At 37.8% G+C, this 13,732-nt stretch overlaps 1 protein-coding gene across 16 annotated transcripts in view; it reads left to right on the plus strand.

Moving 5' to 3' along the window:
• The window catches only part of ANKRD12 (ankyrin repeat domain 12), a 123,843-nt gene that overhangs the window by 63,264 nt on the left and 46,847 nt on the right, over window positions 1–13,732 (plus strand). For all 16 annotated transcript variants that reach the window (XM_048218629.2, XM_044382843.3, XM_048218627.2 and 13 more), the window contains 2 exons: window positions 653–795; window positions 13,189–13,336. In XM_048218629.2, coding sequence (XP_048074586.1) covers window positions 653–795; window positions 13,189–13,336 — 291 coding nt within the window. The remainder of the gene's footprint in view (window positions 1–652; window positions 796–13,188; window positions 13,337–13,732) is intronic.

The raw sequence follows: 13,732 nt of genomic DNA on the forward strand, positions 1-13,732 counted from the left end.
GATCATGAGTTCAAGCCCTATGTTGGGCCCACACTGAGCATGGAGCCTACCTTAAAAAAAAAAATTATTATAAATCTAAGAGGGAGAGAAGTTAGGATTTAAACTAGAGTCTTCAAATTATTATATCTGGGTGGTGGAATTACAGGTGATGCTTCTTTTCTGCTTTGTATTTTTTGTTTTCTAATTTTTCTTTCATGAGCATGTAACTTTTTTTAATCACCAAAGTTATTGCAAAGGTAAATTTATTTTAGTTAAAATAGGTATTAAGTCTGGAAAAGATGAAAACCCTTAAATGTAGGGGTTTTTGTTTGTCGAAATCCCCTAACAAGCTTATTAATATTTTTATCTCCTTCTGTTCTTTTTCCAAGTTCAGATGATTATTATAAGTTACAGCAAGTTTATATTGATTGGATAAGCTTAAATGTTTAATATTTGGTAAAATAATTTAGCCCCAGTGGAAATAATATTAACATAAATGAACCTTCTGTAGAATTGGTGGTGTTCTTAGGTATGTATTTCCAGTAGCTTGTTCATCGTTCCTTTTTCCTTCTGTAATTAGAATCAGTATATCTCACACGGCTTTGTATATAAAAAGCACATATTCTGAATTAGTACAGATTAACCATTTGTTAAATTAATATTCTAACTTTAGGCTGGACACCATTGCATGAAGCTTGCAACGTTGGATATTACGATGTTGCTAAGATACTTATAGCAGCTGGAGCAGATGTTAACACACAAGGATTAGATGATGACACTCCACTCCATGATTCTGCTAGCAGTGGGCACAGAGATGTAAGTATGATAGAAAAATCAATATACATTTGCAAAATATTAATTCATCCGAGAGTCATTTAGTTCACTTTTTAGTCATACCATCTCATTTCTTATTTCACCCGATGCCTGGTCAGCTCATCTATGTTTTATTTTCCCTTTTTTCTGCCTTCTAATTGCTAATTCCTAGCATAGTCAGATTTAGCATTATCTTTTCATAAAATCTGTATAACTTGACAGTTAGCAGGTTGGCAGAATTTTTATTGCAAGGCCTTCTGTTAGATAATTAGATAATAGTGGTTAAAGAAGATTTTAATTAAAATAAAAATTATACTGAGTCCCCCTGCCTATTTATATTTTTTAGACTTATTAATATTTAATGATCTCTTGCTATACAACCTTCATTCCTGAATTTTAGCAGACATTATTTATTTAATATATTCAGATGACTTATGTGTATAGTAATAAAACATAATCAAACATGATTATTTATGCTTACAAATTAATGGCTTCTTTGAACATCATGTTTAATTTGTTTTGATGTAATTTTATGAACCATGGTAGGTTTTAAATCCATTGCATTTTCAGTCTTTGACATGTTGATATCAAAGCTAAGCGCATCTTAAAATAAAAAAGCTAAACCCATTTTTGTTGTAATGAAACTCATGTTTTAAGTGTGTTTAATCCTTAATTGCATTACAGTAATCCGCTTGCAGCGAGAACACATGAACCTGGGGCACTATTAGCAATGATTCTAAAGCAGATTTTCGTGTTTCAAATAAATAGGTTTCCTCTTTACATAGTTTTTACTTTTGTCAAAGAATATTTGGACATAGTTTAGAAAGTTGAAAAGTAGTATTCAGCTTGTAAAGACAACCGTAGGCTCCCTCCCATTCTTCCCCATTTTCCAGTATCTTTCACCAAAAGCAACTATTGTGGGTGTTTCTTCTAGTAGTTACCTCTATATTTCTAAGATGAAGCTCTTTGCTTTTTAATTATTAGTTATTATTTATTGACCTCCTGCAAAGGATTTTATTGCTGCCCAGAGACTCACAGAATCTATACTGTCTAGTCTATACTAGTCCATACTGTACTATCTATAATTGTATTTTCTTTTTTGGACTTTTTATTACTTGAGTTAACACATTGCTTTGTTCTTTTTTTGTTAGTTTTCCGTGCATCTATTTTTGTTCTTCTTTACTCTCTCTGACATAACTCTAAAATGCCTCTAAATAAGGTAAAGCACATTGATCAGCTTACTGTTTTTGAGAAATACCTGTGGGATTTCTCAAATCCCTGTATATGAGATATCTTGTATCCTGATCTGGTTGGGACTAGTTGCTCTCTATATCTGTAGCATAGATGCTGTCCTGGAATATAGCTTTACCATTAATCCCATGTGGGATTCTCAGTCTCTCCATGAAATTTCCAGTTCCTGGGTGCCCATCTTAACTCTCTGAGGATATTAATTAAATGGTTTGCTCCACTTCCTACATGGTCACAGATTTCCCCCAAATCCTTCACATTATTGCTCTGACTGGGTGTATTTCTCACATTAGAGATCTTCTGTTAACTTCTGTTCATTCATATTTGAATGAAGCTTAAAAAGCCAGATTGACAAGATGTGTAATATACAGAGCTTGTTGGCTGGTGGGCTTCTCTGTAGTATGTCTGGTGGACAAGATGGCTGTTTTGTCAGAAGTCTCCTAAATGTCAGTACTTGTAGGTCCTTCTCTTGAGGCAGATAGTTTCTCCAGAAAGCAATATTCTACTTTCCTGTCTGGATGACATAAGAATGTTTTCTAGCATTTTAGAAGCCAACCATAGGAGGAGTTTTTGTTCAGCAGTAGTGAGGAGAGACTATAAACCCATTTTGTCTTAGAGACACTTGTATTCAATCCTCCTGACTTACAGTAAAATACTATTAAACTGTTCTCCACTGTGCTATGTAAACCCAGAAACTTACTCTTATTTTGAGTAAAATCTCTTCTTCAGGGATGGAGTAGGTACATTCTCCTGGTTTTGAGGAGAGAAGAGAAGCAGTCATTACAATTAGTACTTCCCTCTCAGAGGCCTGGAAGTTTGAACAGTTACATGACCACCATATGCCAGGACTATCAGTAGTCCATCTCATGGCAGCCAGCATGTAACCCAGTTCAGAAATCCTGTTTTAGAGTTTTTAGAATCTGCACCTAGGACCACTCTCACCTGTAGCATAGGTTGGGTGCCCTGGGACTCTGAGACAGAAATTTGCAGATGATTGCAGAGGATGGGAGGAAAGAGGGGTGTGATCTCGGGAACAACACCTGTAAGGATGTGACAGGAGCAGGATAGAACAAAGGGAGAAACTGAACTGCAATGCAGCTGCACCAAAGCTTCAGCCAATCTCACAGGGAGTCCTTGATATTAGGATGCACTTCTGAGATGCTCTGATTTGAGGTAAGGGCTAGGTCTTTGTGCCCTCACGTGGGGGGGATGCAAGCTGCTGATGGCAAGGAGGCACACCCCTTAAGTGCTGCTGCTCCCTTTGGCCATGGCAGTTCCTGGTGAGGAACTTAGCTAGCAGTTGTTAGTGAGCAATACTCCCAGCATCTGGAGGTATAAGTATCTTGGTCTAGAAGCGGATATCTGAGCAGTGCACAATATCCACGATAAACTTCAGATGGAAGCTTCTGCCTGGCACTGTTACCTGGCCCTGTTGATCCATATGCAGCTGCCCCTTCACTCCAATCCGCAGTACAGGTGGGGCCCAGAGAAATACAAACCGTTTCCCACCGCTAGTGAGCATGCAGATCTGTTTTCCGAGACTGCCCTCCTTCCTTGCTTATCAGCAGCAAATCCCATCAGCCATTCACTCTCAGGTTTCTCTAGGCAAGAGGCAAACACTGGCCTATGTGAACCCAAACTCCTGACGCTCAAGTAGAACTTTATTTTCATGGTGACCTAATCCCATGTGAACCTCATCCAGTATAAGGTCAGGAAATTCCCTTTAAAACATTGTTTTCCCATGAGAGACTATGGACTATGAGAAACAAACTGAGAGCCTCAGAGGGGAGGGGGGTGGGGGAATGGGATAGGCTGGTGATGGGTAGTAAGGAGGGCACGTATTGCATGGTGCACTGGGTGTTATACGCAACTAATGAGTCATTGAACTTTATATCAGACACCGGGGATGTACTGTATGGTGACAACATAATATAATAAAAAATCATTTAAAAAAAAAAACACATTGTTTTCCTATTGAATAGACCAGCGATAATGATAAAAGAGGAGGAGAGGATTTGCGTATCTTTTAGCAAGTCTGGCATTATACGCAGCATTTCTTTTTAAGCTGGACGAACACTTAGTCTTCACTACCATCATGTTTAATATCTTGTACTCTGAATTCCATGAAGTCAGCAATTTTTTATGCTTGAAACTGTGCCATAAATAACATTTTCTTTGAGGAATATTTAACAGTCTGCATGTAAGTGGCACCGTTTCATTAAAAATGAAGATATAATTGCTTATTGATCTGAAAAACATTTGGAACTACTGAAATTTTTCATACTAAGGAAGACTTGGTAACGAAGTGTCACAGAAATTATTCAGCTGAGGTTCGTGTAACTTTGCATTTTCAGGTAGTTGCATTTGTTTGTCTTCTTTGACTCAATAGCCTTCAGTGAATATTTCCCAAAGTCAAATAATGTGAAAAACCAACTGGGTAACAAAAATGAAAATTAGATTTTACAGTAAGAAAAGTCCTCAGTATTCACATGATAAAATGACTGGGGTATGAAACTAAATATGAGTAACTTTCCCTCTGTGATCATTTATTTTGTGTTATTATTTTGTGAACTACATTACATTAACTTCTCATGGCAGTATTTGTGTTTTCACTGTGGGACAAGAAGTGTTCTAAATGTTTTATATGTATTAATTCTTTCAGTCATCACAATAAGCAAATAAGCTTCCGGTGTGTCTTAAGACTGTGTGGCCTATTACATTTCAGTGCCCTCAGCCTTTCAATGAGCATGGAGGAGCATTGACATAAGTCCCACTCTTCCAAGACACTCCCATGTTTGTTTGTTTTTTTTTTAAGATTTTATTTATTTATTCAACAGAGATAGAGACAGCCAGCAAGAGAGGGAACACAAGCAGGGGGAGTGGGAGAGGAAGAAGCAGGCTCACATCGGAGGAGCCTGATGTGGGGCTCGATCCCATAACGCCGGGATCACGCCCTGAGCCGAAGGCAGACGCTTAACCGCTGTGCCACCCAGGCGCCCCTAAGACACTCCCATGTTTATCAAATTAATATGACTCCAGATTAAGGGACTAAAAGGGACAAATCTCAATGTCTTTTTTTTTTTTAAGATTCATTTGTTTATGTGAGAGAGAGAGCACGAATGGGAAGAGAGAGAGAATCTCAAGCAGATTCAGCACTGAAGGCATAGCCTGACTCTTGGGGCTCGATATCAGGACCCTGGGATCACTACCTGAGCCGAAACCAAGCTTAACCAACTGCACCACCCAGGCGCTCCTTAATCTCTGTCTTTTTAAGACAAAAAATGAGATGATGATTCAGTAACCTGGGAGAATTGTTATTTAATAGTCTCCACTCTCTAGTGAGAAAGATAGTACATGCTTTGTAATGTCCTAGTTTGGATGTTGATATCATCTCATTCCTTTCTGCTGAAAAATCCTCTTTTTTTTCTCTCTTTAGCAGCAATCATCCTCTGCCTTATTTTCTTTTTTGACATGCAATAAAAATTTCAGTGTCAAGCTACATGTCTAAAAAGCCAATTTTACTCTAGCTGAGAAAAAAATGGAATTTGAAGTGAAAGTAGATATGAATTCAGTTGTGGCCTGGCCAGTTTACCAACTATGTGATTTTGAACAAGTTACTTTTCTCCTCTGAATCTCCATTTCCTCATTTTTAAATTATGTAATAAATAATACCTATCTAAAGGGGATATTTGAAGGAAAAAAGGCTGTGCTTATAAGCACACCTTGAAATCTAAAATGGTATAGAAATGTCAGAGGTTGGGTTGCCTGGGTGGCTCAGTCGTTAAGCGTCTGCCTTCGGCTCAGGGCGTGATCCCAGAGTTCTGGGATCAAGCCCCACATCAGGCTCCTCCGCTGGGAGCCTGCTTCTTCCTCTCCCACTCCCCCTGCTTGTGTTCCGTCTCTTGCTAGCTGTTTTTCTCTCTGTCAAATAAATAAATAAAATCTTAAAAAAAAGAGAAAAATGTCAAAGGTAAAAGATTATATTATATTACTGTTTTTCAAATATACCCAAATATTTTGGAAACTGAAAATGCTATTTTTCTTTTACTTTTTTTCCTAAGGTATTTTTCATGATTCTCAAAGTTCTAATTTTGAAGAAAAACACAACCTATAAATGTTATTTTTCCTAAGCTGGTTTTTGCTTACCATTGAACCAGTCTTTTCTGCTCCCTTGGCAATTTGTATATGCCTATATGATAGCACTTAAAACATTTTTTTTTTACTGATATACTTGTATGTTTCCTGCACTGCACTGTGAGTACCATGCATACAGGCTTTTTTGTATTGATTTGTGTTAGTGACCCGTGGAACTTCTTGTCACGTTTAAGACTTAATAAACACATCATAATAAATTCCCCATGGGTGCATGTGTAGGTATGTGGATGGATGGATGAATACAGAAGTGAGCAAAGATAAGCAGAATACCAAAGACTTAATTTATAAGGCCTGATAGTATATATAGGGTACATTTCCTTTTCCACTGCATTTATCAGAAAGTGACTTATTTTCTGGGTATGATTTTTTTTTTTTTTTTTTAAGGAGAGAACGAGCACACATGTGTGAGCTGGGGGAGGGATGGAAAGGGAGAGGATCTCAGGCAGACTCCATGCTGAGCACAGAGCCCAGTGTAGGGCTTGATCTCAAGACCTTGAGATCATGACCTGAGCCAAAACCAAGAGTCAGTCTCATTTAACCGTCAGAGCCACCCAGGCACCCCAGCTGTGATATTTTAAATACTGTACTTTTTGCTCTTCTTTTTAAAGGCATTATTGATGGTTTAGCAAAGATGAATTTTTTCTCTTTAAAGTAATAAACATTTCCTAATTTCTAAATATAATGTTAAAGAATTATGCCTTGTTGGACATGTTTCTATGAATTCAAGTTTCTAAATGTGCACAGAGCTGCAAATATTTCCAGAGGCTGACCTTTGAGCTCCTATACTTACAGAGACTCAAACACTATTTCCAGTCTCTTTTCAGAGGGAGACTGGCATGCTACTTTGAAGAGACCTTTGCTTTTCCTCCTACCAGCATGCCTAGGATAGTAGGAGTCACAATTCAGAGCTATTGAGAGCTGTTTTCTCCTTGTTCTTTTACTTATGCCTAAGGAGGAGGAGGGAAATGAGAGCTATCAAACTCTCATGTATATATATCTGTACCATTTATTACGAATCTTTAAGAATTGGGTTTCTTCCACTCAGTAATACTTATGAGAACTTCAGCCATCCATAAAACATTTCTAAGGTGGGAGAGGCAGAAAGATAGCAGTTTTGTGTTCTTTTCTAAATTATTTAGCGTAAAAGGACTAACGTAGCTTACTAAGAACCTAATCTTTAGCTTACCATTTGCAAGTGTATATGGTACTTGATATATATGTATATACATATATATATATGTATATGATATTTTTGTAATGCTTTGTTCCTAGTTCTGGTTTTTTGTTTTTGTTTTTTTTTTAAGATTTCATTTATTTATCTGACAGAGAGAGAGACAGCCAGGGAGAGAGGAAACACAGGCAGGGGGAGTGGGAGAGGAAGAAGCAGGCTCCCAGTGGAGTAGCCTGATGTGGGGCTCGATCCCAGAACTCTGGGATCACATCCTGAGCTGAAGGCAGACGCTTAACGACTGCGCCACCCAGGCGCCCCCTTAGTTCTGTTTTAGATACCTGTCTCTGATTTCATCATTTTTACCTATTTCAGATTTGTCTCTTTCATTTTAAGCAACTTTAAGTTACTTTATAAATCCTTTTTAGAATAAATAATTATTTGCATATGAGGATAATCTGTAAAGGATTATCTAGGTTGGGGTTTGTAACATGTTTGAATTAACCAGCTGTCCATGACTCATCGTAGACATGTAATAAATATTTGCCAATTATTTCCTGTTGGTTGTTGAAAGTTTTCAGCAATATCAAGATCCTACATCCTATTTTCGTATCCTAGGGCTCTAGCATAAGGAAATAAGCCTAAAAATGTAAAATTTTCAACTTATAAAGATGTACACTACAGTATTATTTATAATAACTAAAAGTTTTTATTTCAGTTACTTTCTCAAACTCCTAAAATGACAGTAAGAGGAGACTCTAAATGACAGGTGCACAAGGACGAAAACATAAGAAATAAGAAAACCAATATTTTGGGAGATGGAAACTAGAAGAATGACTGGTTACTGTTCTAGAACAGGGTTTGGCAAAATTTTTCTGTAAAGGGCCAGATAGTAAATATTTTAGATTTTGCTGGTCCTGTGCTGCCTCCAGCATCCCTTCCTTTCTCCTCCCTCTTTTCTTCCTCTCTCTTCCTCTGGACTAATTCTCCTTTATGAATCCTTTTTAAAGTAGCAGAGAGAGAGGGAGAGAAAGAATCTTAAGCAAGCTCCATACTCTGCACAGAGCCTGACGCAGGGCTCCATCTCAACAACCCTGAGATCATGACCTGAGCCAAAATCAAGAGTCAGAAGCTTAACCAACTGAGCCACCCAGGTGCCCCTAAAGTATTTTAAAAGAATATCAAAACTATTCTTCATCAGCAGGCTGGATTTGGTCTGTAGACCAAATTTGCCAACTCCTGATTTAGAAAATCACAGAAAATTGAAACCAGAACCATTCCAACACAGAATCCCAGAAAGACTAAAGCTCAGGAATTGGTGGTGCCTGGAAGTGTACCACCTTCTATTGGTACTTCTGGAAGTGCCCGTTAAGATAGAACTGAAGACAAGAGAAATGGATCAAAGTCTTTTTGACCATTATATCCCCTTCCTAACCTTACATAGCCAGATGACTGTACCTCTCTGACCCTGGCAGATGAATGGGAGGTTGATTTCCTGGCAAGTATGAACCATATATTCTGGACTGACATACCACAAAAATAGGTAAGAGTAAGAATTAAGTGTAAGTTAATTAAGGGAAACATACTGAATGTTAAAACCCCAGCCTCCTTTCAGCAACCAGAATGCTTACAGTAAGGCTTACAGTTTTAGGCATGAGTTGGAAGATTTCTCCACAGGAAATTGAACTAGCCAAGAAGGGAGTCTGATGAAATGGTCCTGTCATACCACACTGGCATGAAGTCCATCTTCATCTAGCAAGTCCTAACCATGCCAACAAAATTTTCAGTAATTCTTTTAGTGCCTTACTCTTATGTGTGGACAGCCAGTGATCCACCTACATTTGAAAAAAGTCTCTAATATAGAGGACAAATACAAAACAAGCAAATGGAAAAGTAGGAACTTGGAGGACAGGATAATGCCATGAGGAACTTCCCCAAAATCCAATTTCCCCAAAGAGATAAGAGTTTATTTTAGGTATGAAATAAGACCTGAATGCATTAAACGAGGAACAGTCAATGCAGGAACAATCTCCTTGGAAATTAATAATATGGTAGCAAAAATGAAAACTAGATGACAGTTGACCCTTGAACAACACAGGTTTCAACTGCACGGGGCCACTTACGTGCAGATTTTTTTTGATAAGTGTAGTACAGTACTGTACATGTATTTTCTCTTGTCATTTTCTTAATAATATTCTCTTTCCTCTAGCTTTATTGTAAGAATATAGCATATGATACATAATAACATGCAAAATATGTGTTAACTGACTGTTGATGTAATTGCCATGGCTTCCAGTCAGTAGTAGGCTGTTAGTAATTAAGCTCTTGGGGAGTCAAAAGTTGTGCATGGATTTTCGACTACACAGGGGTCAGTGTTCCTAACGCCGCCCACATTTTTCAAGGGTCATTTGTGTTGAGGAGTAAAGATAAAGTTGAGGAAGTCTCCCAGAAACCGGGAAGCAAAAAGATAAAGGTGAAGGAGCGGAAATGAGGAAAAAGATGATTACTTCAGGAGAATCTAGTATCTTAGTAAGAGTTCTTTGAAGACAGAACAGTGAAAACTTAGGAGATTATCCAAAAAAACTAGAAGTTTTCCTGGAACTAAAGGCAGATGGGTCTTCAAATTTAAGGCAGTGGAATGCTCAGCACATGGATATAAAAAAGACCAAGATCAAGATACATTTATCCTGGGGGGCTCAGTCTGTTGAGTGTCCGACTCTTGGTTTCCTCTCAGGTGATAATCTCAGGGTCCTGGAATTGAGGCTTTTGTCGGGCTCCCCACTCAGCAGGGAGTCTGCTTCCCCTCTCCCTCTGTCCTTCCCCCTGCTCACATGCTCACGCTCTCTCTCTCAAATAAATATATCTTAAAAAAAAAAAAAGATACATTAATCCTGGAATTTCAGAAGAGTAGGGGCAAAGAATGTCCTGAAGTTTTCAGAAAGAAAAAGCAAATCGTTACATAAGATAAAAAAAATCAGAGTGGCATTAGACTTTTCATTAACAGCACTAGAAGCTAGAAGATAATGGAGTGATGCCTTCAAAATTGGAGGGAAAATTGTCCTTTATCTAGACTAAGTATTAATCGAGTGTAGATAGAATAAAGGCATTTCCTGACATGTAAAAAATCTTTACTTAGGAATTTTCTGGAGTTGGTGATTCAGCAAAATGAGGGAGTAAATCAGAAGAGAAGATAGGATTTAAAGAATCCAACAGAAAATTGAGGGAAGGGTATTTCTGGGATGATAGGATTGAAGGGAAGTAACAGCTGGAAAGCAAATCTAGAGGCCATCCAGTCCACTTTAGAGCACATTAGAAGGTTTGGAGAAAGGAGTCTCTACAACAAAAAAAGTGATGGTGTATTGAATCAGAGAGATCTGTACTTACAGCAGAATGGGGGATGAATTAAAGATGATTATGTAAAAACTGAGCAAATGAAAAATCAAGACATTTAACTCCATGGGGAAAATAAAGTGTAAGAATGGAAATTTAGTCATAGTGCACTGCTTGATTTAACATTTTTATTAGTCCTAATGCACAAGAAATACATAACTATATTAGTAAGCTAGGAGGAAGGGGAGTGTATGTGTATGGAAGGAGAGGGGATGAGAGTTGGTGAAAGACAGCTGAATCCACATCTTACATTTTAAGACAGTAGGCAATGCCTAAAACTGAATAATACGGAAGCAGCAAACTCAAATCTGTTACTTAAGTATATGGAGAGATGTTTTGGAGACAGTTGTTCTTTACCAGTGGCCTTGAAAAGCTAGTTGATCTTTTAAAATCACAAGCATATGTAATTTGATAAAAATTAGTGGACAAAGAGAGAGAGAAAATATTAACTGTTGGGGTCATGAGTAATTTATTTTCTTTATACATTCTTATATTTCAGATTTTCTACATTGATAGTTTATTCTTTCATAGTCCAGAAAAAATGTTCCATTATTCAATATGAGTCTCCATTATTCTTAAGTATTTTTTCATGTTAGAAATTCCTAATTTACAATATTTTGTTTAATATTGTTTCTTTAAAAAGACATGATTTATTTCCTAAAAACCAGAAAACACCATAGAATTGGCGTTGGGAACAAATACTTGATCACTCATGAAGTTTGTGGTCTAGAATAAGGGGAGAAATGTGTTAATTATAGGTTAAATTTACATGTGATGGAACACACTAATGTCAACGGAAATAGAAGGTGAAAACAAGAAGAGACAGTGAAGAAGCAGAATTAATAATATTTGGCCACCTATTTGATGTAGAGGATGAGTAAAAAAACAAGAATCAGTGATGACTCCCAGCCTTCTGGCTTCAGTGACTGAGTATATTTTGGTGCTGGTCACTGAGAATGGAAATAGATAAAGGATAAGGTGCACATTTAATGAACTGTGTTTGGAACCTATTGGTTTCAGGTGTTGCATTGAAATGCAAATATACTCATCTGGATATATCCAGAATGTTTGTGCTTTGAGCTCAAGAAAGAGGGCTGAGAAAGAGCAAGCAGGAGAATGAAAATAAATAAATGGATCGCATAATTGTTAATCACATTCGAACAGAGTGGGGGAGAGCGCCAAATAGATGATGTAGACTGGAGCATGAGAAGTCAATCAAGGGCAGAGCCCTAGGGAAAACAGTCATTGGCTTAGATCTTTACAGATCTTGGGAGACCCAACAGGACTGATGTTAGCATAATTGTAGGTAAAAGAATGAAGAGCCAGTAAAGTCAAGGCTGCAAGGGTGAGTATATTTTCATAAGCTTGACTGTAAAGGAAAGAAGACAGATTTAGCTAGAGGAGGGGAAGATAGATTTCTTATTTTATCTGTTTCATTTCTTTATTGCTTTTTTTTATAAAGATTTTATTTATTTATTCGACAGAGATAGAGACAGCCAGCGAGAGAGGGAACACAAGCAGGGGGAGTGGGAGAGGAAGAAGCAGGCTCATAGCGGAGGAGCCTGATATGGGGCTCGATCCCATAATGCCAGGATCACGCCCTGAGCCGAAGGCAGACGCTTAACCGCTGTGCCACCCAGGCGCCCCCATTGCCATTTTTTTTAAGGTGAGAGAGACATGAGCTGGAAAGACTGGGTTCTAGAAGGGAGCCAAAGAGGTTTAAAGACATAGAAGGAAGAGGATAAAAACAACAGACAAAAGAAATGAAATGATGACTAACCAGGCACATCCCGGTTTTGTGGAGCCCAGAGCTTACTTTACGTGGTAGGGGAGACAAGGGCTTAAGAAAAATGTCAAAGTAATGAATACAAAATTAGATCCAGGGCACTGTAAGGGGACCATGAAAGAGACGGCCTTAAACTTTAAGATTTATTAGTTCTGAATAAATCCATGTCAGTTCCTGATAGTTAAAATCTCCAGAAGATTAAGAGCATTGGTAGTGATATTAGCCTTACAGAGAAGGATGATACCTCTTTTGAGACTCCCTCTAGAATACACATTATAAGAGGCCAAGAAGCATGTTATTCTTGTCCATTGATTTATCTGTGAAACTTGGAATAGTGCTTTTATTAATTAGGTCCTCAGTAAATATTTGTTGAACATATGATGGAACAGGAAGAAAAATGATGAGATATAATGCCCAAAGAGCCCACCTTAAATTTTAAGGAGGAAATTTTTCATAGTAGATAAGATCATCGGATGGAGGGTAGATGGCAATGAAAATGGAACTTGAAGAGAGCAATCGTGATTTAGAATAGACACTGAGGAAGGGAGGCAGAGCAGATGAGGCAGAAGGATGTTGTGTTCTCAAGAGAATGGTTGAAATGATACATATCTCTGAAGAGACTTAATCTTCCTCCTGTTTAATATTGCAGATAGTGAAACTGTTACTTCGTCATGGTGGAAATCCATTTCAAGCTAATAAACACGGGGAGCGTCCAGTGGATGTAGCAGAGACAGAGGAGTTGGAATTGCTGCTAAAAAGAGAGGTGCCTTTATCTGATGATGATGAAAGTTACACAGGTTCGTTTCAGATAATCTATATTCAACTGTTTGACATGGTCTTTAGTAGAACGTTCTGATTTTGCTTTACAATAGATAAAATGTTTGAGTTCCTTAGAGTAATGCTAGCTAGCTATTAAGAATGATGAATTTAGTAACCTAGGTATTTGGTACATGTCCCCTGTGTAAATGAAAACATAATGTCTTTGCCCTGTTTTCATGACACCCCCCTCCCCTGCCCTGCAAACTGCTATCGCATTCAAGTCTACTGCAGAACCTTTCCCCATTAACAGCTATCAGCAGTGCTACTCTGACTTCTTTCATTCTTTTATAAATTAGAGAGCTACTAACCAAACCCTTCCTGTTTTTCCTGGCATTAATGAGTCATCTTTGCATTTTTACTTCTTTGATTTAGGT

This window comes from Ursus arctos, unplaced genomic scaffold (genome assembly GCF_023065955.2).
Source record: "Ursus arctos isolate Adak ecotype North America unplaced genomic scaffold, UrsArc2.0 scaffold_17, whole genome shotgun sequence".
In the NCBI taxonomy this organism is placed as follows: Eukaryota; Metazoa; Chordata; class Mammalia; order Carnivora; family Ursidae; genus Ursus; species Ursus arctos.